Raw genomic sequence first — 26,077 nt, 5'->3', positions numbered from 1 at the left:
TGATTAACAGGAGTGGAGTCCTCTTTACATCAGGACAATATACTTTCCAGAAAGTCCTTCATAATTGATGATCTCAGAATACACACTGTACTTTAGTATTGCCTTGGAATCTATGGATTTTATTAATGGGTTTTTAAAAACCATTATCTATGTTTATTTAAAGTTTATTTATTTTGAGAGAGTGTGTGTGTGTTTATGAGTGGGAGAGGCAGAGGCAGAGAGAGAGAAAGAGAGAATCCCAAATACGCTCTGTGCTATCAGTGTAGAGCCCCACGGGGGGGCTCAATTCCACAAACCATGAGATCATGACCTGAGCCAAAATCGAGTCAGTTGCTTAAACCCCCCCTCCAATATCTATGTTTTATCAGAAGTTTTCCTTAAGTCTTTAGGAGCCCAGAAATACCTTAAAAATATTTCTCAGTTATATCTTATATTCCAATCTCTGACAAAAATGGTGATAGCCAAGGAGAGAAAGCTTTCTTCTGGGATTAACAATTTATAATACAGCTGAGCAAAATAACTGACAACCAATAACTTTTCCAATGAAGACCAGTGCAGATCTGGGTCTGGCCAACAATATTGATCATCCAATATTGTTATGGTTAAGTTAAACCCAACCCATTTCTTTCCACTGAGAAATCTGCCATTCCAGCTCTGGATATTTCTTGCCACCACCGTCCTGGCAGTTGTCAAAAGTAGACATGAGAATTGGGATTCAAGGTATACTTATGAATACTATTGTTTATATCCAAGTCCTGCCACCTTTATGGACTTTGGTTAATATAGCAATGCTCTAATGGATTTTTTGCAGCAATCTCAAGTCCAAGAAGACACTGGTGAATGATTGTATCCATGAATCTTATCTTGGAAAAATGCAAAAGATTTTATTTTAGCAACTGAAAATTCAGCGCCCGTGTCTCGCTCGGTCTGTACACCAACTCTGGATCCAATTTCTATTTAGCAGCAAATCCTGAGTCTGTTGGTTTGAAAATGCTGTCTTTTATCTTCACAAATATTAATTACCCTCTCATCCCCACCCCCCTCAACCACCACCCATAGCTTCCCCACTCTCAGGCCCAAAATATCTGCTAAATTAGCAATGAAGGAAGTGCTCTCTAGTGCCTCTGGAACAGAATTCTGTAGGAGTTCAGTTTCCTCAATGTTATATGCTAAGTAAAATAGAAACAATCAAAGTTTGTCTTAGATTGGGCTTTAAGTATTCCATTATTCCTTCTTCTAACACCTTCTTAGCAAATACAGCTTTGAATAGTCAATTTTATCACACTGATCTTTGTATTCTTTATGCCACCAGAGTCTCAGGCTTCCAATATACTCTCAAAGTCAGGGTAGTTTAATATGGAGCATACAGTGTATATTTGCAGTCAGGTTGCTCTACCATCTGAGCCTGCAGTGTAATCGCTAGGCTTCTCTTAGTTTTTCAAACTCTCCAGAAAGAAGAAAAGTATTTTAGGGAGACAAACATAAATATCAAATATTTCATATTTATGTAATAGGCTTATTATCTAATGTATTGAATAATGTGTATTTTTAGTTTCTCAGCAACTATTACAAATACATTAAACACCAGCAATTAGATCTCATTTGAGGCATATCATGCTTTTGCATCTGCTGTCTTTGATTATTCTAAACCATACCAGAGACTATTAAACATTGATGCAAAGAGAAGAAAGATGAGGTTATTTCACCACTCCATATTAAATGGCATTCTGTTTCAGTGTATTGGAGATGCTGGGATATTAATTGTTAAAGAATGAACTATTTTTTATCTTAATAAGAAAACTTAGTAAAAATTAACACATACAAATTTAGCATATCAATAAATAAGCTTCACAGCGACTCAGTGGATTACACCGTAAATAACGAAGGAGACATTTATTTCTATCAATTACTTTTCTCCTGAGGTTTGATATCTGCATTTGATTTTGTCTCATCGATGTCATCAAAATAAAGTGACTTTATTTCAATAAAAAGTAAAAACTACATAATAGTAATCAAATAGTTATTTGAATTTAGCAGATGGACAGGAGTCTAGCTGAAAAGTAAACTATCACAATTTATGGGCCATCATCTATGAAATATCAAGAAAATAAAAGATGACTTTAAAAGAAATAGCCCAGCCTTCCCTGGGAATACTTCCCTCTTAAAGATTATCATTTTATGGATAGACTGGGATGAGTTTCCTGGTCACGCACTGGGATACCTCCTAGGATAGTGTACACAAAATTTTAGGGGTAACTTACCTTTATGAAAGATCAAAGGAAATTAGGTCTGCACAGAAAACAATGCATTCTTTTTCAGTACTTAATATAGAAGTTACTGGCTTCTAAACCAAGACCATTATGAGGTAAATAAAAAGATAAAAATAGCTAAGTTATCAATATTTGTTGACTATAAATTAACCTTAGCTATGCCTCCGAAGAAAACACTACTAAAGGTAGAGCCATAAAACAACTATGATGCTATTCAGAAAAGGGATGTTTTCCTCTGCTTTTTATCCAGAGCCCCAAAGCAACAATACCAAGGATGATAGCTGTATCTACCTATTGTCTTGTTTTCAGCTTCAAAGAACTTAGTTTCACTGAAGATAAAGTGATGTTGCTTGCATGAATCTCTCTTCTCTCTGTCCTGCATTAGGCTGGCAGAGTATGGAATATTTTGAACATTTAATGGAAAAAAAATTCTGGAAGGAAGGATCAAGGCATTTTCTTTTTAGTCCAGAGTGCTTAGATTATGATCCTTGAACAGGTGAAGTCTGTTTCTGGAAGTTTTCCAGGATGAAGTGTCAACATGACCAATTCTGTAGAACTGTGATCCATTGAGATTGTCATCCAACATCCTTCACAGGGAGAAAGATTTCTGAAACTATTTCTGCTGTAAATTTTCTAAGTATTTAGCACATAGCCCTGAAACTGCCTGGTAATTTCCTTGCAGTGCATATTTACAATCCACAGATATCAGCAGTAATTAAAATGTTCCCGAGTAGTTTCCAGATATTGGAGGATTTAGTGAGCTCAGACTATTCAGCGAGCCGTTTCTTAATTATTAAGACTAAATCTTCAGCAGAAACTTCTGACAACCAGGTTGCCGAGGGGAATGCATCAAAAGGGTTGTCGCTGGTTGTCATTATTTGGACCTAGAAGGTCCCAACTAGTGCTGATAACTACCATTCCTCTCTGTGACAGACTTACCTTGGGTTGTTCTTCATCCAGAGGTTTCTTTTGCCACGAATGAGTAAATTACTTACCCCACTATTGCATCGCACTTTATTGTGAGAATGGATATTGAACTGATGGTGTAGTTTCCAGTTATGGAAAATTCACCCAAATCTCACGCATGTCCCCGGTGCACATTCTGCAACGTTCAGAAGAATTTTTCAAAGAAGGTACATCTTAGACTCATAGCTTTTTCTCAGAAAACCAAAAAGAAGTTTACAGGTAATACTTGGAAACGCTCAACTCCTACAGGTCTGGTTTCCTGTTCGGGAGAAAAGACTCTTCTGTGGGTGGAGCTAAAATATCCTTGGATTTGTTTGGAAACCACCCTGCTCTTGTCTGTCCTCCCGCAGGTACACGGACGCTCCCCTTCCCGCAGCCGACGCCAAATCTCCGGAAACTCTGGCCATTAATAGGCACCTTCCTTTCCCAGGGCCGCCTGCAATACGCTCAGGAAGAAAAGGAAAACTCACCACTTGCCTTTTCTGCCAGATTTTCTCTCCCACAATTTCCTGCACATCCTCTGAAGGCGCTGTCTGTAACAAACGAAGCCTTCGGGAGTCTGTAAGAGGAATAACGTCAATTTATGTCTAGTTCTCATTCATTTTAAGAAAGGTCTGCAATCCGAGCTTGCAGCCGACACTTTCCAAGCCGCGTCCATCCCCAGCACCTTTCAGGTTTTGTCTTTTCTAAAATGGAGTCTGCGGCAAATGTCAGGCTCCTCCTCCTACTTTTTAGCCTGTAGCACCACCAGGCGTCCGAACTGAAAACCTGATGTATATACCAAGCTTTCCGTCAGAAACTGTCAAAATCTGTTCTTCGTCATGTCCGTCGTCTGGTGGCACAGTTCTTAAATTATTTCTTCGGGCTACTCCTCGGGTTTTTGGTTTAACCAATGTGAACAAAAACAATTATTAATTGGTGCACGGTTTTATTATATTTCTAATTATCAATTATTTTGTTATACTATCATAGCTGTACAATTTCTTTTGAGAGTAACTTGAACTGGATTTCTTCCATTTCAGAGAGGCCACCCATTTGGCCATGCATTAATTGAATTTATTAATTCATCGGCAGGTGTTTGGGATTATATTCAGGCCGTGTGAAAGATATTGAGGGTAGAAAATGGAATAAAGCCTAGTGCCTACACCCCAGGAGGTTACACCCTAGAAGGGGGACCCAGAGACAATGACCTTAGTGGGAGCTAAGGGCTAAGATAAGAGATTTGCACAGGCACTATGACTACTCAAAGGGATACTAAGTAAGAACAGAAATGGGCTATGAGGAAGATTCCAGAGGAGGTGAGGTTTGAACTAAGTTGAATTTTATGGTACCAACTTAAACACAAACCCAGTGAAATTATTTTCTACTCCTGATGAAGTATTTCTGATTTTGTGAGAAATGAGATTTTCTCAAAAGATGGGAACATCAGGGCTTATGTGAAATTCAATGCAGTCTTTCAGTGAGTGAACAGCACAGAGACTTTATGAAGTATTGTGGGTTGACAACTAAAAGACTAGGGATGGGCCCTTTTTTCTGATTTGAATTTGGTACAGATGTCTAATACTCAATTTAAAGGAGAGTCCTGCAACTTGAGTTGTATGCACATGTGAGTAATTTGTTGTGTTAACAATATCAGCTTTTTTAAATGTTTATTTACAGAGAGAGAGAGAGAGAAAGAGAGAAAACACATTCAGAGGAGTGGCAGAGAGGGAGAGAGAATGCCAAGCAGGCTCCACTCCATCAGCAAAGAGCCTGATTCATACGATGGATCCCATAAACCATGAGATCATGACCTGAGCTTAAACCAATGAGCCACCCAGGCGCCCCTCCCTTTTAATCCTTTTGATATCTCCAAGGTCTGTGGTAATGATCTGTTTCATTCCTGGGATTAGTACTTTGTGTTTTCTCTTTTTCTTCGAACTTCTCTAAGAACAAGCTCTCTGCTTCACTAATTGTTTCTATTATTTTTCTGTTTTGAATTTCATTGATTTCTGCTTTTATTATTATATACTTCCATCTCCTTGCTTTGGATTTGTTTTGTTCTTCTTTGTCTAGGTTCTTGAGGGTAGGCTTAGACTATTGATTTGAGGCTTTTCCTCTGTCTTAATGTTTACATTTAGTACTATACATTTCCCTCCTAACACTATTTTAGCTGTGCCCCACAAATTCTGATATGTTGTATTTTCATTTTCATTCAGTTCAATGCACTTTAAAATTGCCCTTGGCATTTCCTCCTTAATATGTGCATTATTTATATGTGTATCATTTAGGTTTGAAGTGTTTTGGATAGTTTTATCTTATGCTTCTATTAGTGATTTCTAGTTTACTTTTATTGTGGTTGCTGAGTGCCTTTTCTATCATAATAATTACTTTAAATTTGTTAAGATTTATTTAATGGTCCAGGATATAATCTACTATTTTGGTACATGTTCTGTGACCACTTAGAAAGAGTATAATTCTGTTCTTCTTGGGTAGAGTGTCCTATATATATTAGATCCTGTTAGTTGGTTGTCGAGTTCTTGCTGAGTTTGTCTACTTCTGTCAATGGCCGAGAGAAATGCTGAGGTCTCCAAACTACAGTTGTGAATTTGTCTGTCTCTCCTTTCTGTTCTATCAGTTTTGCTTCACATATTTTGCAGCTCTGTTGTTCCACACGTGAGCATTTAGGATCACTATGGCTTCTTAGTGAACTGACTTTCTTACCACTATATCATGTACCTTTCTGCCTCTGATAATTTTCTTTCTCTGAAATTTCTGATATTAATATGGCCACACCTGCTTTCTTTTATTAACATATTTATGATATATATTTTCCCATACTTTAACTTTCAACTAACCTGTATTGTTATATCTGAAGTGAATTTATTATAGACAGTATATATTGAAGTCATGTTTTTTAATCCATTCTGCCAACTTCTGTCTTTAACTGGTGTGTTTGGATCATTTACATTAAAAAAAATCTTTTAATGTTTATTTTTGAGAGAGTGACAGAGTGCGAGCAGGGGAGGGACAGAGAGAGAGGGAGACAAAGAATATGAAACAGGCTCCAGGCTCCGAGCTGTCAGCACAGAGCCCGCTGCAGGGCTCGAACCCATGAACAGTGAGATCATGACCTGAACCGAATTCAGATGCTTAACCCACTGAGCCACCCAGGTACCGCTGCATCACTTACATTTAATGTAATTATTCATATGCTAGGGCTTAAGTCTGCCATTTTAATTTTTGGTTTCTGTTTGTTTGTTTTCTTTTTCTCTATCTTTCTGTAGGTTACTTGACCATTTTTAAACATTTGATTTAGATTTATCTATAGTGTTTCTGAGTATATTGCTTTATAAGACTTTTTAGTGGCTGCTTTAGGTATTACATTATATATAGATAACTTTTCACAGTCTACTTATATCATTTCATCTGTTTGAATGAAATATAGTTAGTTATTCCCTCTATATACATTCAGAACCACATCAGGCAGTGCTGCCATTTTTGTTTCAACATAATTTAGGAAATTCAAGAGGAGAAGAAAGCCTATTGTATTCACCCATTTTTTACTCACTGTGTTCTTTATTGTTTACTGATGTTCCAAGTTTCCTTTTTAAAAAATTTTTTTAATGTTTATTTATTTTTTGAGAGAGAGCGAGAGTGAGAAAGGGCAAGTGCGAGCAGGAGAGGGGCAGAGAGAGACAGAGACACAGAATCTAAAAGCAGGCTCCAGGCTCTGAGCTGTCAGCACAGAGCCCAATGTGGGGCTCAAACACATGGACTCCTAGATCATGACCTGAGCCAAAGTTGGACGCTTAACCAACTGAGCCACCCAGGCACTCGCCACGGTTCCCTTTTAAATTATTTCCTTTCTGTTTAGAGAACTTCTCTTAGCCATTCTTTTAGGGTCAGTCTGCTAATGACAAAGCTCTCAGTTTTCCTTCACCTGAGAATGTCTTGATGTTCTCTTTATTCCTGAAGGATCTTTTAACTGGGTATGGGATATTGGGTTGACAGTTCTTTTCTTTCAGTCACTAGAAACATTGTGCTACCTGCTTCTGGCCTCCATCATTTCTGATGAGAAACCCCCTATCATTCAAATTGGTTTTCCCCTATAGGTAATTTTTTAGTGTCCTTTTTCTAGCTGCTTTCAAGACTTTTTGTCTTAGTTTTCAGAAGTGTGACTATAACATGTCTTGATGTGGATTTCTTAGTTTTTTACTGTTTGGAGTCTCAGTTTTTTTTAAGTAGGCTTCATGACCAGCGCAGAGCCCAACATGAAGCCTAATGCAGGGCTTGAACTCATGACCTTGAGATCAAGACCTGTGTTGAGATCAAGAGTCAAAGGCTTAACTGACTGAGCCACCCAGTTGCCCCTTGCTCAGCTTTTTAAATATCCAAGCGTATGTCTTTAGCCAAATATGGATAGTTGTCAGTCTGTCCCTTTGCATACTTTTTTAGCCCTATCTTCCTTCTCCTTTCCTTCTACACCTCCAATGACACAAATATTAGATCTTTTGTTATTTTCCCACACATCTCTGAAATTCTGTTCATTTACTTTAAAGTATATTTTCTTTCTTGTCCAGACTGGGTAATTTCTATTGTCCTGTATGCCAATTAACTGATTCTTTTGTCTATTTCCTCCATTCTACTATTCAGCCTATCCACTAAGCTTTTTATTTTAGTTATTGTATATTTCAGTTCTAAAATTTCCATTTAGTTCTTCTTTGTATTTTTATTTCTTTACTGAGACTTTCTTTTTTAAATTTTTATTAAGTTATTAATCTTAATTCCAGTATAGTTAACATACAGTGCTATATTAGTCTCAGGTATACAATATAATGATTCAACAATTCTATACATTACTGAGTGCTCATCATGATAAGTGTACTATTTAATTCCATCTCCTATTTCACCCATTCCCCCACTGACCTCCCCTCTGGTAACCATCAGTTTGTTCTCTATAGTTAAGAGTCTGTTTCTTGGTTTGTGTCTCTCTTTTTCTTCCTTCGTTCACTGGTTTCTTAAATTCCATATACGAATGAAACCATATTTGTCTTTCTCTGACTGACATATTTTGGTTAGCATTATACTCTCTAGCTCCATCCATGTTGTTGCAAATGTCAAGATTTCATTCTTTATATGGCTGAATAAATTCAAGTGTGTGTGTGAGTGTGTGTGTGTGTTTCACCTCTTTATCCATTCATCTATCGACAGACACTTGGACTACTTCTAATTATTGTAAATAATGCTGCCATAAACATAGGGATGCATATATCCTTTTGAATTGGTGTTTTTGTGTTCTTTGGGTAAATTCCCAGTAGTGTGATTACTGGATCATGGAGTAGTTCTATTTTTAATTTTTTGAGGAACTTCCATGCTGTTTTCCACAGTGGCTGCACCAGTTTGCATTCCCACTAAGAGTGCATGAGGGTTCCTTTTTCTCCACATCCTTGCCAACACTTGTTTCCTATGTTTTTGATTTTAACCATTCTGACAGGTATGAGGTGATATCTCATTGTAGTTTTGACTTGTGCTTTCTTGATGATGAATAATGCTGAGCATCTTTTTATGAGTCTTTTGGACATCTGGATGTCTTCTTTGGAGAAATATCTGTTCATGTCTTCTGCTTATTTTTTAATTGGATTATTTGTTTTTGGGGTGTTGAGTTGTGTAAATTCTTTATATATTTTGGATACTAACCCTTTATTGGATACATCATTTGCAAATGTCTTTCTCTCATTCAGTTGGTTTTCCATTAGTTTCGTTGTTTCCTCTGCTGTGCAGAAGCTTTTTAGTTTGATCTAATCCCAATAATTTATTTTTGCTTTAACTTCTTTTGCCACAGGAGATATATCTAGAAAAATGTTGCTATGGCCAATATCAGAGAAATTACTGCATGTGCTCTCTTCTTGGATTTTTATGATTTTAGGTCTTACATTTAGGTCTTTAATCCATTTTGAGTTTATTTTTCTTTATGGTGTAAGAGAGTAATCCAGTTTCATTCTTTTGCATGTAGCCATCCAGTTTTCCAAACATCATTTGTTGGACTGTCATTTTCCGATTGTGTATTCTTGTCTCTTTTGTTTAGGATTAACTGACCATATAATCATGGGTTTGTTTCTGGGCTTCCCATCCTGTTCTGTTCATGTATGTGTCTATTTCTGTGCCAATATCATACTGTTTTGATTATTATAGCTTTGTAGTATAACTTGAAATCTGGAATTTTGATAATTTCAGCTTTGTTTTGTATTTTCAAGATTGTTTAGGCTATCTGGGGTCCTTGTGGTTTCACACAAATTTTAGGATCACTTGTTCTAGTTTTGTGAAAAATGCTGTTGGTATTTTGATAGGGATTGCATTAAATCTATAGATTGCTTTGGGTAGTATGAACCCTTTAACAATATTTTTTCTTCCAATCCATGAGAGTGGAATATCTTTCCATTTGTGTGTGTCATATCTTCAGAAATTTTTGGCAGTGGTTTTTCAGCCTTTTTTTTCATGAGCAAGATAGACCCATTTTAGCTTCTGGCTCTAAGCAGCAACCCCAGCTTTTATTTTCCATCTTGCATGGAGAACATTTTTCTCCCAATAGCCCATCAGAGCCAAACTCATGACAACCAATGCCAGCTTCCCATCCTGTAGCTCAGAAATATAAGGGCTTCATCCTTGTTCGCTATTTTATGTTTGTTCCATTTTGTTTTACACATTTTCTAATTTTTAATTTTTATCTATTTTTTTGTGTGTTCATGCGAGCAGGGCATGGTGCACAGAAGTATAAGCTTGCTTCACCAGCTTAAGAGAAAACTGGGTCATTTTTACTTTTTAATATTTTATTTCAGTGTTATATAAACACAACCAATACGTTAGTAATATTTTTAAGTGTTACAGAAATTGTAAATGAAGTCAAATTTTTGGTTGAAGAGTAAGTGTCTGATTAGTTGCATGCTTTAATGATATTCAACTGTAGAGAAAATAGGCCTTTATATAGGAGACTTACATGGATGAGCTCTGCTTCCACAAAGGAGACAAATTCATCTGTAAATAGAAACAACATGGGCACTTGGGTGCCTCACTGGTTGAGTGTCTGACTTCGGCTCAGGTCATGATCTCGCGGTTTCTGAGTTCGAGCTCCACATAGGGCTCACTGCTGTCAGAGCAGAGCCCACTTCAGATCCTCTGTCTCTCTCTCTCTGCCCCTCCCCTTCTCATGCTCTCTCTCTCAAAAATAAATTTAAAAAACATTAAAAAAAAGAAACCAACAACAGCAAAATACAGAGACATTGCAGAGAAAGCAACATATTTACTTATTTTTAGGAGAATTAAATAGAACCAGACAGACCAATTCCATTTCTTGTATATCTGTATGTCTAATTTCAGCATATAAATCTATGTCTTAACTGACAACTCTATTAAACATAGCTTATAAATATATAAACATGCCCACATAATAAAATTTAAAGTTTTCATAGTTTACTGTTTATTTAGTAGTTTTATAACTGTAATGGAAATTTTAAATCAAATTAATATAATTTTTATTTGAAGTTAAAACATCATTATGAAGAAACTTTAACAAGATTTAAGAAACTTATACTTGTTTAAGATCATACAGAATATAGAGTTACAAAGAAATACTTATTTTGGCCAAATGTGTTCTATGTGGATAATTCCAGTCTTATAAATCTGCTTTTCATCCCAGATAAAAAGACTTCCTGAACAACAAAATAAATAATAATAACATTGAATTATAACCCAAACAAAAAGGTAAATATCCATGAGACTATACATAAAGAAATGACTACATAATAAGTAAATAGAGGAGAAATGACAAGATTTCCTTATAGGAGAATTTCAATTAATTAGTGTAAAAGGAATCAGGGAAATAGAAAATTACCATCCAAATGCCACAGTGTTAATTGCCATAGGAAATATCCAGCAATGGATACAAAAATTAATGGGCAAAAGTTTAAGCAGAAACATGATATTTGTATAGTTTCAAAGCGTCTCTCTCCAAGTATTTATTAATTACAAAGAGAGAAATAGTAACTTTACAGTGGAGAAACTTGACAGATATTATATTAAGCAAGTGTTGGAGATTAATATCACCTTAACACTACTGAACTGTACACTTAAAAATCTTTAACATGGTAAATTTTGTGTTATTTTTAACCACAATTGTTTTAAAAGATTAATGTCACCAGTCAATAGGACACATTGACATCATGTACCCCCTGATAATGATGTACTGAGAAGGATACAATATCATTTCTGCAGTATTCTTCCCAATAATGCATAGCATCAATAATCTATGGGGTGCCTGGGTGGCTTAGTTGGTTGAGTGTCCGACTTTGGCTCAGGTCATGATCTCATGATCTCATGGTTCATGGGTTCAAGCCCTGCATCGGGCTCTGCGCTGACAGCTCAGAGTCTGGAGCCTGCTTTGGATTCTGTGTCTCCTTCTCTGTCTGCCCCTCCCCCACTCACACTCTGTCTCTCTCAAAAATAAATAATAAACATTAAAAAAATTAAAAGGAAAATAATCTACAGAAGACAAAGACAATCTCAAATTGAGGGACATGTTTGTTAACTAAACTTATTATGGTAATCATTTCACAATACATGTAAATCAAGTCATTATCCTGTATGCCTTTAACATATACAGTACTATATGTCAATTATATCTCAATAAAACTGAAAAAAGTTGAGGAACATTTTTACAAATAACTGACTAGTACTCTTCAAAAGTCTTGAGGTCATGAAAGACAAGGAAAGGTTAAGAAACTATCATGGATGGTAGAAACTAAGGGGACATAATTAAATGTGTTGTAGGATTTTGCATTGGATCCTTGAAAAGAAAAAGGACACTAAGGAAAAAAGTGGCGAAACCTAAGTAAAGTCTGTAGTTTAGTTAATAGAATTGTACCAAGGTTAATTTCTTAATTTTGATAACTGGCAACGGTTATGTAAGATGTTGACATTAAGGGAAGCTAGGTGAAGGGAACTTTATACTACTCGTGGTTTTGTAAGTCTAAAATTATCTCATAACAAAAAGTTTCTAAAGGGCTTAAATTCCTTATAACTTAAAACTTCCAGGGGCGCCTGGGTGGCGCAGTCGGTTAAGCGTCCGACTTCAGCCAGGTCACGATCTCGCCATCCGTGAGTTTGAGCCCCGCGTCGGGCTCTGGGCTGATGGCTCAGAGCCTGGAGCCTGTTTCCGATTCTGTGTCTCCCTCTCTCTCTGCCCCTCCCCCGTTCATGCTCTGTCTCTCTCTGTCCCAAAAATAAATAAACGTTGAAAAAAAACAAAAACAAAAACAAAAACTTCCAGTATAAATGTAAGTCTATATATATTTCAAAGTTAAATAGGTTATTGAAGCAATTTGCCCAAATTAGATATTTTTAATTGAATATTTATCATGGCCTTTTTATACAAGAGCACTTTAAAGCACTTGAATTAGGTCTTTGACTAAATACATAGTTATAACATCACTTGACATTTGAAGGAAGGTAACTGTCCTAATTATTTCCATTCTTTATTTTAATTTGCGGATGGAAATCTGACTTAATCTCAGCTGGTATATAGAGTGCTCTCCAAATTCAAATGGCTCACATCACATTCAGCAAATTGATACAGAGATGTTTTTAGTTTTTAATCATCAAGTACAATTGGAATTTTCTTAGAAACTTGAAGTCTGAATAAAAATGACAGATCATCAATTAACACAGTGGTTGTCAATCTGAAGTCAATGGCAAAAGTTTTACTGGTCTAAGGCAAAAATGAGCCCAATAATGGCATAATACATTTTTCATAAAATGACATTTTTAGTTTAGAGGACAGTTTCCTTTATTGGATCACTGTATTATCATTTTTACATTAAAATACCATTTCCTTTGTGAAATAATGTTACAAATTAATAGTGTTTGTTTCGTTTTAATTATTTTTCCATACATGGAAAAAGAAAAAGTTGACAAATCTACATTTTCCATCCATTTTGTGTATTTGTGTATGTGAGCTTTACTATTTGAAATTCAAAGTCTTAGGGGCACCTGGGTGGCTCAGTCAGTTAAGCGTGGACTCTGGATTTCAGCTCAGGTCATGATCTCACAGTTCATGAGTTCGAGCCCCACGTTAGGCATTGTGCTAATGGTGGGGAGCCTACTTGAGATTCTCTCTCTCTCCCTTTCTCTCTGCCCGCTCTCTCAAAATAAATAAATAAACTTAAAAAAAATGAAATTCAAAGTCTTAAAATCACCATTCTATACAATTTTCTTTCCTTATTCTTACCATCAAGCCAGAGTCTTGCCATTGATTATGGTCACATCATGAAATGTAATCAAATACATTTAATCCATGACAATTATTTAATCAAATGCAGTTAACCCAGAGGCTTTTAGTTAATAATGTTTTAACTAATTACTATTTACCCAAAAAAGAATTCTATCTTCTTTCTCACTTAAGGCCTCTGATTTCAGCATACCTTAACAATCCTAACCTAAATATACTGAAACACTATTCCATGTTTTGTTCAAGAAAGACCTTTACTCCAAATGAGCAGATTATAACATGATTTATGGAAAACAGTTAATATTAATAAAAAAAAAAGACAATTCATTGGTATTCCACATTTGATTTATCCATTCTCAAAATATTAAGGAAAATACTGAAGGCAGACATAGGTTATACCAGTTCTTCCCTAAGCATTTCTAACATTTTAAAAATAACTTATTACTAAATTTTAGTATACCTTGGTCACCAGGTAGACAGCCAGATAGTACCATTCGGAGTCAGTCGTAATTCTATGAATGAAGCTTATATCAATGAATATGATTTAAGAAGTATTTTAAGAGATACTTCTGTACCCTAAGAAATCCAGGTACAAATATTGTGCTCTCCTGTACAGGACATATCCTCATGGGTCTGAATTTACACACATTTAAATAAAATAAGGCACATGATTAAAGTGTCATTAAAGCAAACTTAAAAAAAACTTTTAAGGCAAGTTAGTAGTATGGTTAGCATCATTGAAATATGTTAACATTTTAATATTGGGTTTTTTTTTATTTTAGAATGAGAGAAATTAAAATAGCTTATGAAGGCAAAACCATGATAATAAAAAAAAAAAGCCTAACTTCTTTCATGATTCCATTTCATTTTATGAATGATTTGCTAGGAAGTACCTTTTTTCTGTTTCCATGACATCACTTCAGAATCCTCAGAAGGGAAAATGGCCTAAAATCCAATCTGGTAATGTCTGAAAATCTATCTTTTCTTAAGGCCACTTAATTGGTATTATCACTTTTTCCTTTAATATCTTTTATTTTGATAGCATTTGTTAACGACAATAAGCCTCACTGATTTTTTTCCCCTCATCTACCTTTTATTCTCCACATTCAAATAACTGTTCTCTGATAAGTAAGGGATAGACACCTGTATACAAAGAGAGGTTTCGGCTTGCCTAAGGCCTAAACGACCATTAAGAAATCCCATCTAACTTAATTTTGGAGAACATTCCTGAACTGAATCTCTTTAGTCTTTCTACCCTTACTCACATTCTCAAATAAGTCAATTCTTTTTTTTTCTTTACCTTTCCTTTTACCTGATTATCTATGAGGACCTTTCACCAGGCATTTGTGTCCTTATGATTCAAAGATGATCTCCACTTACTAAGGAATAAAAATCTAGAAATTTCTGAGTAATGATAAGCTATATATCTGTTTTTCAAACCTAACTGCTTCCTGATGTATCAAAACTAGAAGCTAGTTTTCTTCCCCATGCATACATAACTGTCTACTAGAAAACAATTTAAAGGCAAAATAACAGGATATCTCTGTGGAACTAAGCATTTCCAGGTCCAGAACTAATGAACTTCCAGAGGACACATGAATAATGATTACTTATAGCTCATGAGCAAGAACTACATATAGTCATCAGGTACTTGGCCATGGCCCTCTGACCCCCGAGACCTATTCCTACCAGAATCTGGGGGTAAACTGGAGCCAGCCTCTGTTTTTGCTTCTCCAGTGCCATGTGGGAAGGGGAAGTTGGGCATAAAGCGCTTAAGGAACCGAAACTCACTATTGCCAGTGCCAGTGGCCGAGCACATTTCATAGGGACATGGCTGAGATAAAGATCCATTGGCTCCTTCTTGTACCAAGTTGTTAGGGAAATTACAGTCATCATAGAAATGCTCTTGAACTGTGAACTTTTCTCTATATTTAACCTTCTGGTAGATGTGTATAACAAAGATCACTGTGACAGAAAGGAGAAAGAGAAAGGAAAGCACAGCCAGAGAAATGACCAAATATTTAGTGGATGGATTTACCCTTGTAGGATGCTTGGATGGATCCCGAAACTGTAGATAGGGCTCAGAAAACCCATCTACCAGCAAAATGTTGAGTGAGGCAGTAGTGGAAAGAGCTGGTTGGCCATGATCCTGAACAAGAATTGTAAGTTTCTGAACCACGGGGTCTCTTTCAGCTATCTGCCGCAGTGTACGGATTTCCCCATTTTGTTGTTGAACAGAGAATAACCCAGTGTCAGTGGCCTTAAGGAGATGATATGAAAGCCAAGAATTCTGACCTGAGTCACCGTCCACAGCCACTACCTTGGTCACCAGGTAGCCTGCCTCTGCAGACCTGGGCACTAGGTCATTGCAGGGCAAGGTGCCATTCTGCAGTGGGTACAAGATCATTGGGCGGTTGTCGTTGTCATCAAGAACAACCACTCTGACAGTAACCTGGCTACTCAGTGACAGGAAGCCCCCATCAGTTGCCTTTACCACAAACTGAAATTTTTGAATGGCCTCATAGTCCATGGTTCTCAGTGCATAGAGCTTCCCATTGTCTGAATTTATGGAGATGTAAGCAAAGACTGATAAATCTCCACTTTCTGGAGGAAGCAGAGTATATGTTACTTGGGCATTCTCACCCAAATCTAGATCCTCAGCATGAACTTTGCCAATAAAAATTGCAGGGCTGTTGTTTTCTCGAACAGTCAAAATGTATGAGTCTTCCTGAAATATTGGGGGATTGTCATTAATGTCAGATATTAGCACCTCAATCACAGTTTCTGTGAACAGACTGGGTGGCCCAGTATCCATGGCAACAACGGTGATATTGTAGCCTGAGACCTCTTCCCGATCCAAGACTCTGTCAGTAACCAGAGAGTAAGAATTCCGGAAAGTAGGTTTGACTGCAAAGGGAAGGTCTTCTCTGAGGAAGCAGATGATTTTTCCTCCCACTCGAATGTCCCGGTCTCGGATAGAGAAAAGGGCCACTACAGTCTCTAATGGGGAGTCCTCAGGGAGAGGGCTGGACACAGAGGAGATTGTCACTTCAGGAGGATTGTCATTAACATCCACCACTTCCACCAGGACTTTGCTGTGGGCAGAGAGGCCCCCTCCATCGGTGGCTTGAATGTCAATATCATATGTTTCAATTGCTTCAAAATCTAGGGGCCCTCTTAGTCGAACATCCCCAGTCTGCGAGTCAATCTGAAACGTCTGGAGAATTGCTTCTGGGTTTTGAGCTAAGGAATAAGTTATATCCTTGTTGGAGCCCTCATCCAGGTCTGTGGCACTCACAGTAACCACCAAAGAACCATTGGCACTATTTTCTAGTACCTGAGCGCGGTACACCAATCTGGAGAACTGAGGCACGTGGTCATTGACGTCCAGAACGACCACACGGATGTGAGCGATGCCAGATTTGGGAGGGGACCCACCATCCACCGCTGTAATTGTCAAGTTGACTTCAGGCTGCTCCTCTCTGTCCAGGGGCTTATCCAGCACCAGCTCAGCGTATTTGGGCCCATGGCTGCGAAAGCGGGTATGCAGGTGGAAATACTTGTTGGGGCTTAAGGTGTAGTTTTGGAGACCATTGAGGCCCACGTCCAGATCCTGGGCACTCTGCAGAGGAAAACGTGAACCCAAGGGGGTACTCTCCGGAATCTTTAAAAGCGGCTCCTTGTTTAGGAAAATCGGGGCATTGTCATTGATATCAAATACCCTGACCTCGACACGAAAGGACTGCAGTGGCTCCACCAAGACTATTTCAAAATGCAGAACACACGGGTCAGCTTTGCCACAGAGTGACTCCCTATCCAGTTTCTCCTTCACGAACAGATCCCCTGTCTTGCGGTGGAGCCGGAAGTGCACTTTGTTGCCCTCGGAAACCAGCCGCGCCCCGCGCGCAGCCAGCTTCCCTACCTCCAGCCCCAGGTCCTTAGCCACATTAGCCACAAACGAACCGCTCTCCATCTCTTCTGCCACGGAGTAGCGGATGGTTGCTGCACTTCCCACAGATATGCACACAAAAAAGAGAAGAGACCCTACTTGCCTGTTCTGCATGAGCTTTCTGTGCGCAACCGCCATCCGGTCTCACAAGCGCACTCTGCAGCAGCCGCCACCTGTTGCGGGTATACTTCACTTTTCTGCCCACAGATTCTTGGAACTGCTGCTCTCGGCTTTGCTCCTCTGTAACCGCAGCACCGGGCTAGCAAAGCCCGGTAAGCTGTTTTGCACTTGGAAGAAAATTTGCATTGAGCAACTCAACTCCCTAGTCTATCCAGTGTATTAATAGATATGTTCTCATTCTGGAGAGTTAGGCAGAGGATGAAAGTTGTTGCCAAAGCAACGCAGAGTCTTTAATTCCCTTTCAGAAAAAAAGTCCTTGGGAATTAAGAAGCCAATGAGGATAGTCACTTAAGCTGAAGTCACCAATCTGGGAGCCGGCTGGGGCTGCTGCAGCAACCGGCAAACAGCAAGGAGTAAGCAAGCTACCTTGCTTGTCCAGAGATCAAGGGAGAGTCAAAAAGGCAGCTCTTTTTGCCCACAGGTCCTGTCCCTGTGTTTTAATAAAATCACCTGTTTTGTACGAAAAAAGGTGGGGGGGGGGGTAGTAAAAAAGATCCTGCAGTGTCTTTTGGAGCCAGATGGAAGTCAGGCAGGGGCAGGGGTTTGGAGAAAGTGGTCAGCAGGAAAAAGAAAGGGGACAGACAGAGGTTTTTCTTTCAGGAATCTGGTGTCCAGTAGGTACATTGATAGGAGAACTGGCCAACTAGGCTCTTGATATGCACAAATCCATTCCTTTCCTAGAACCCTCACCCTCAAGAAGCAGTTGGCTTGGCACTTAGGATTATAATGATAGTAATATTTACTGGGTATGGTTTCTATATAGCACTGGGACTGTGTTAAGTGGTTTACATGCATTATTTAATCCTTGCAACAGCTCTATTAAGTACACATTATTTCTTTAACATTTTTTAATGTTTATTTTTGAGAGAGAGAGAGAGAGAGAAACTGTGAGTGAAAGAGAAGAGACATAGAATCCAAAGCAGGCTCCAGGCTCTGTGCTGTGGGAACAGAGGCCAACACGCGGCTCGAACCCACAAAATGCGAGATCATGACCTGAACCCAAGTCTGTGTGCTTAACCGACTGAGCCACCCAGGTGCCCCTCTTTTTTTTTTTTTTAAAGACAAAGAAACAGACTGGAGAAGTTATGTCACTCTTCCAAGACCCCCTGCCTCATAAGGATTAGAGAAAGAATTCAGTTTAATTTTGTCTGACTCCAGAGTCTCTGCTCTTAATCAGTATATTACGGTGTTTCCCAAATAACATAATGGATAAATTAAATGAAAATGTTTGGCTTTGGATTTGAAAGGAAATGAAATAACAGACTACTTAGATATATTGAAAATGACCTGATAGATATTTGGGGGATACTTGTTCAGAGTTTCTTTTACAATCATTAGATCATAGAATGTTTAAGAATGATGAACCACCTCAAAAAAGATAGGGTCCAATACTCCCCTCGATTTTTTTTAAAGATTAAGAAACTAAGGCCCAAATGATGAAATTACTCGCCCAGTTCATACAGCTATTCCTGGCAGTAGGAACTAGAACCTGTCTTTTGACACTCTCATCTCATGTCCATCAAAAGCATTTGGTGAGTCCCCATTTGTGCTCAGCATTTTCTATGCTAGGTGCTATAGAAAGAGTTACTGCCACTTATGAGAAATCTAAACCATATTTTCCAAATGAGAAAAAAAATGACTGAAAAGTGTATATAATGTTATTGACATCCTGACATGAAGGAGTTAATGGATCCCCCAATCTCCATTACCTAAATTAATATCTAGCTTAAGTGTGCAGCCCTAAACAGTTTAATTTTGCCTCTTTAAAAAACTGTATATAAGGGTGCCTCGGTCACTTAGTTAAGCTTCCGACTTCAGCTCAGGTCATGATCTCACGGTTCGTGAGTTTGAGCCCCGCATCAGGCTCTATGCTGACAGCTCAGAGCCTGGAGCCTGCTTCTGATTCTGTGTCTCCCTCTCTCTCAGCCCCTCCCCTGCTCACACTGTCTCTCTCTGTCTCTCAAAAATAAATAAATGTAAAAAAAACTGTATATAAAAGTACATACAATAAAATGTACAGAAGGTAATATTTTCACTATGCTAAAAAAAACCCTTAACATTTATGATGAGTAATCTTTTAAGTCTAGTTTCTTTCCTCATTATTTAGCTCCATGTGAGACTGACATTTTTGTGTTTAGTTCTTGTTCACCCATTTCCATTGCTGTATAGAATTCCAGAGTATTGTCAATACCCTTTGGCCATAGAGCATCAGGAACGCACCTGTAGTTGAAAAGAGCTGTATTTTCTGACTCCAACAAGGGAGACTGCATACCACAGAGAATCATGGGGAATCACAGTAAGAGGGTGTCGGAAAGGACTTAGAGTATTTAGTCTTGTGCAAGGTGATCTGGGGTGCTATGAAGAAGGACTTTACTCTGGATGGAATGCTATCAGCAATGGAGTTGATACTATAGTTGGGTGTATTAATAATTCTTATAATTATCTTATATCTTATATAATTCTTATATCTTCTCTATAATTCTTACATAGAAAAGCAGAAAGGAGAAGGTAAATCTGTGATTGGAAACAAGCTGTGACTGGTAAATCATTTTAGCACAGAGGGATATTTGATCATTTTTGTGGACTGGACGGTGTTCTTTTCTGTCTATATTCAGGCATGATTAAGGTGTGCTCTTGTTTTAATTTTGATCTATCACATTACACAGCCTCGTGTAATGCTGGAGTTCTATGAAATTGTTTTCGTTCCACCATGGCCCAGCCTGGAGTATCAGGGCTGCTAGCAGTCAGGCATTGCTTTTGTCTTTTCCAGTATGAGTGCAGCAAAACTCATTTACTCATTCTATTGTTCTACTATTCACAGCAGTGTGCCCTTCTATATGTCACCTTGTAGACCTGTGTACATAATTTGGGGGAGGGGACATATACCTAGAAGAGGCATTGATGTCATAGGGTATGTTCTTTTTCGCTTTACTTCATATTGCCAAACTAAGAGGTTGTACCAATTTACACTCTCATCAGCAGTGTAACCTCCAGCTGTGCAAATTCTTACCAACACCTAGCATTACTCATCTTTTTAAAGTTTAACCATTCTTGCTCTCCCAGCGTGGGTTTAATTGCATTTCTCTGATGATTAATTACTGATGAGGCAGGGCACTATGTAATATGTCTTTAGTCACCTGGTTATCCTTTGGGTGGGGGGACGGTTGTTCAGTTCTCTTGCCCAGTTTTTACATTGAATCACTTATCTTTTTTCTATTGATTTGTAGCTCTTCATATATTCTGAACATGAATCCTGAATATCTCTTTATAAGAAAATGAGACATATTTACCCTTAGTTGATATATATCTACAGAATTTTTCTTTAAAAAGGCAATATTTCTCCCAGTGTTTCACACATTATGTGAAAACTTATGGCCTCCTAGGGAATCTTTTCAAAAACTGAGATACAATTGACATGCAACATTATATTAGTTTCAGGTGTACAACATAATGATTCGGTATTTGTATGATTATGAAATGGTCACCCCAGTCAGTCTAGTCAACATCTATCACCATATGGAGTTACAATTTTTTTCTGTAATGAGAACTTTTAAAAATTTATTTTAATTCCAGTCAACAGTTATATTAGTTTCAGGTGTACAGTATAGTGATCCAACAATTCCATACATCACCTGGTGCTGAGAACTGTTTTACCATGCAAAGTAAAATATGTTTACTTGCCATCTTTAATTCTTGTTAGGTGAAGTGTATGTTAAGGTCTTTGACTCAATATTTAGTTTGTTTATTCTCTTGTTGAGTTTTAAGAATTTTTTGTATATTTTAAATATATATTTATCTTGCTTATTTATCAGATATGTCTCTTGCAAATATTTTCTCCTAACTTGTGACGTGTGTTTTTGTTCTCTTGAAATTGTCTTTCACAGATAAGAAATTTTTAATTTTAACGAAGTCAAGCTAATCAAGTATTTCTTTCATGGATCATGCCTTTGGTATTGTACCTAAAAATTTATCTCCACACTCAAGTTCATCTAGATTTTCTCCTATCTTCTAAGAGTCTTATGGTTTTGTGTTTCTATTTTACTGTAAGATCCAGCAGTTGCTCTCCTTGTTATTACCCAAAAGATATGAAAGCTAAGGTCCATGCAAAGCTCTGCACACAGAGGTTTAGAACAGCTTTATTCATAATTGCCAGAGCTTGGAAGAAATCAAGATGGCTTTTATCCTTTTTTGAGATAATCTGTGAAGAGTATAAGGTCTATGTCTAGAATTATTTTTTGCTTGTCAATGGCCCGCTGTTACAGCACTCTTTTTTGAAAAGACCATGTTTTTTTCAATTACATAGCCTTTGCTCCTTTGTCGAAGATGAGTTGACTATTTTTACGTGGGTCTATTTCCGGGCTTTCTATTCTAGTCTGTTTGTCTATTACTTTGCCAATACCACGGTGGCTTGATCAGTGTAGCTTTATAATAAGTCTTGAAGTTAGGCAGTGTCAGTCCTCTGACTTTGTTCTTTTTCAATATTGTGTGGGCTCTTCTGGGTCTTTTACCTCTCCATATAAACTTAGAATCAGTTTGTCAATATCCACAGAATATCTGTTTGGGATTTTTATTTGGATTACATTGATTACACATCAAGTTGGGAAGAACGGACTTCTTGACAATATTGAGTCTTCCTATCCATGAACATGGAATATCTCTCCATTTATTTAGTTCTTTGATTTATTTCATCAGAGTTTTATAGTTTTATAGATCTTGTACATATTTAGGCTTAGGTTTATACCAAAGTGTTCAATTTTTTCAGGGATACTAATGTAAGTGGTATTGTGTTTTCAATTTTAAAATCCACTTGTTCACTACTGGTATATAGGAAAATGATTGACTTTTGTATATGAACATCATATTCTGCAACATTGCTATAACTGCTTATTAGTTCAGGAGTTTTCTTTTAATTGAGTCTTTCAGATTTTCTATATACATTATCATGTAATCTGTAAACAAGGTGGTTTTTTTCTTCCTTCCCAATCAGTACACCTTTTATTTCCTTTTCCAGTGCAATGTTTAAAAGTATTAGTGAGATGGAACATCTTTGCTTTGCTCCCAATCTTAGTGGGAAAGCCACAGAGGATTTAGGGTAGTAAAACTATTCGTTTGATCCTATAATGTAAATATTCGTCATCATACATTTGTCAAAATCCATAGCATGCACAACACCAAGAGTGAACTTAATGTAAACTATGGACTTTGGGAGATAATGATGCATCACTGTTGGTTCATCTGTTGTAACAAATGCACTACTATATGCTTCAAGATGATCATAGTGAGGGAAGCTGTATATGTGTCAGGGCAGGGAATATATGGAAACTCTCTGTATTTTGGGCTCAGTTTTCCCATGAACCAAAACTGTTCTTAAAAAAATCTTTTAAAATATATATACACAAAAGAATTTTGGAATTTGGAATTACATTATTACACAAGTGCCATTTTTGTTTGTTTGTTTGTTTGTTTGTTTGAAAATCAACTCAGGCAAGCCAGAGAAATATAATTAGACTTATATTGGAAAACAAATTCTTTTTACTCCATGTTCTGCTCTATACAACTCTATATTTCCTGTTTATAAAATTCGTTTAAATAAAAATCTGTTCTAACATTTATGCAAAATGGGTCACTTATGTTTACTTTATTTACCTCTATACCATACATTTAAATGCCTCTGAAATTATTCTGAGAATTTTGTCACTATTTTCAACTTCTTTCAGAAAAAATACTCTATCTAACTAGAATATTGGAGAATCTCTCCATCTGTTTTTTCTATTACTGTATCCAAACTTTAAGTTGTCTTAGTGTTGTAATATTTAGGATATTTATTTTGATTGTATTGTTATATTGCTATTTAAAATGCCCTCTAATTTTCTTTCATATATACTCCTTAATCTGGAAAAAAAAATCTATTTTTAGGAGCCAATGTATTTTGAAGCACTGAGGTCACAGCTTCTGTTTCAGACTTTACTACGATTTTAGACTTCTTTTCTTCCATGTGTTTTTTTCATGCATTTTAGGTTTCTTATTCATTTTGGCAGGAACAGGAGGCTTCAGGGGTCCAGAAGTCTTCTTAGGCAGCTCAATTTATTGCAGCTGCTCTTGATCTACCATCTGTTGTTTTGAAGGACAATACCTCTTATTGTCCATCATGTGCACGTGCATCTAATGTTTCAGTCTTTCACAGTAATGTAAGAAGACGTAAACCAATACCATTTACAGGCAAGATTTATATTACATTCGTCTTTTAAACAGATGGCTTTCATGCCCTTATTCATGCTTATTTGTTTTCCATGTTGACTCTGGTAGCACAGGTTACAGGTGTCTTTCCATGAAACCTGCAAATGTTTGCTAAACTTTCCAATTTAATCAAATGGAACCTAGACTAGAGTGATAATTTGTCTCTTCATTAAATTCCAACCAATTTCTCCCTTTTATAATTGAAGACAATTCATGTAACAACCCCAAACACAGTATCTATATTTTATTAAAATTAATATTCTGAAAATATTTTATAGCTTAAAACAAATGATAACTATATTTTCTGTGTAGAAGAGCAAATGAAAAAATATCTATTAGAATACTAATATTAACTGGATTGGCTGACAAAGCCAAGTATACTTCCTGGATAGGTCTTTTTTTCTGAGATTGATGTTTTTTCATTTGAGAAAGAAATTTATTTTACTCTCAACTTGATAGAATTTATTTTACACTGTAACCCATACACCTAAACATACAGTAAGGCTTTGGCTATATAGCAGTAACTTTTTTCAAAAGATGGAAAGAACGATATTAAAACAATTAGGAAGGAGAGGTTACCAGTAGAGACATAGAAATTTGATGTTTAGTTGGAATTTTGACTTTAGAGCTTCTATAAATATGTATCTACTTTCTGCAGTATTTTAATAAAAATAACAAGATTTGAATGAGGCATGTCATTACCTCTGTCTCTTGTTTTTTTTCTTGTTACCTATCAAAGAATCTATATTTACTTAGCAACCTAAGGGGATCTCCATTCCCTTATGGATGTAATTATGAGTGTAATTATGAATTTAATTCATAGTGATTTATTCATCACTGTATAAAAATATGCATGGTAAAACAGTAAAATACACAGAGTAAAAATAATAAGCATACCAAAAAAACCCTATTATTTTCAGCCTTCTGATAGCCTATATACTATTACAGGAAGAAAATGGAAAAAAAAACAAGTTTTACTCCTAGAACTCCTATTACATATTACCACATCTAAATATAAGTACACTTTTCTTCCTCCCAGAAGCTGAAATCAAAGCAAAACTCTCAGCTATGATTTCTTGAATGTATGTGGCTCATAAGATAGAGCATTTATTTTAGTATTTTTAGTAAATATTTCTGAATTCCTATATGTACAAATATTTCTCAAATACCTATCTGGTAACAAAGGTGTGTTGAGAGAAATGCTTGGGAAAACCAATGTATTTGTAGATTATTTTCTTGGACAGAAGTGAGAGATAACTCTGAAAATTCTCAATTCTCCTTTATATCTTTATGGATTTTAAGAATAGGCAGATCTCCCAAAACCCACTTCCTGAGGTCTAAGATCTCCAACCTTTCCGAATTTTTTTTTTTTCAGAGTTTAGGGTCTCAATCCAAAGTCCTCTTTAAACTTTATCAAAAGCATTTTCCTTTTCTACCACCAGGTGGCAGATGGATCCACTTTTTGGCACAAGACCCCAACCCCGCCCTACCGGAAGTTGTCATGCAAAGGAAACCTCTTTAGCCACGCCTAAAGTTCAGCACCCTAGACGCGGACAGCGACACCGCCCAGTTTAGTCTCATGACTTGCTGCAGAGGTTTTCACCTGACAAAGGAACTGGCCAATCCCAACTGGTTCAAAGGGCCGTGTGACTGACTAAGTTACAATGCCAGATATGGAGGGGGTAAGAACCCCTTGATTTTAGATATTTAGGCTGGCAAGGAAACCAGCTGATATTAAATAATATCCCTTATTGCAAAATGTTGACTTTTTTCTCTCTCTACTCCCAGATTCTAAGTGCAAGCTTGTAATTGTTGTCTTCGTGTGTGACACACATTAGATCATCCAACCTTGGTGTGTTGGTTTATTCCAACAAAATGCCTAAGACATCAAAGGCGGTACAAAAGTCTGTGTGAGTTATGGCGGCCAATACCTCGTCTTACACAAAGCTGCTTGTCAGTTTTCTCAAGAAATTAGCATGAGGCTAGATAGCTTTTTCTGCATTGTTTGCCAATTAATTATTCTCAAAAACACAAAAAGCAGCTTTGTTCGCATGAAAGAACTGTTTTAGGCAAAGGGACTGATTGGACTGAAGCACAAGTGTGCCCAAGAAGTGACGATTTAGGTGTTATCTTTCCAGTTGCTTAGCAACAAATTTAGACAAAAAGAGCATGTTTGTGGATTTTAATTCGTGTCTCAGAATGGCAAAAACTCAA

At 37.0% G+C, this 26,077-nt stretch overlaps 1 protein-coding gene across 1 annotated transcript; it reads right to left on the bottom strand.

The window, feature by feature from the left end:
• Positions 1 to 14,582: 14,582 nt before the first annotated feature.
• On the bottom strand, positions 14,583 to 17,598 carry PCDHB1 (protocadherin beta 1). Its single transcript, XM_043563482.1, has one exon. The coding sequence runs from the start codon at positions 17,582 to 17,584 to the stop codon at positions 15,128 to 15,130; it is 2,457 nt and encodes an 818-aa protein (XP_043419417.1). The 5' UTR covers positions 17,585 to 17,598; the 3' UTR covers positions 14,583 to 15,127.
• Positions 17,599 to 26,077: the final 8,479 nt, after the last annotated feature.

This window comes from Prionailurus bengalensis, chromosome A1 (genome assembly GCF_016509475.1).
Source record: "Prionailurus bengalensis isolate Pbe53 chromosome A1, Fcat_Pben_1.1_paternal_pri, whole genome shotgun sequence".
Classification (NCBI taxonomy): Eukaryota; Metazoa; Chordata; class Mammalia; order Carnivora; family Felidae; genus Prionailurus; species Prionailurus bengalensis.
Note: the sequence above shows the minus strand (reverse complement) of the source record. Positions and strands in the feature narration are given on the sequence as shown.

What these genes read in the sequence shown, in the direction of transcription:
- PCDHB1 (XM_043563482.1), bottom strand. Translation starts at nt 17,584, where the DNA reads ATGGCGGTTGCGCACAGAAAGCTCATGCAGAACAGGCAAGTAGGGTCT.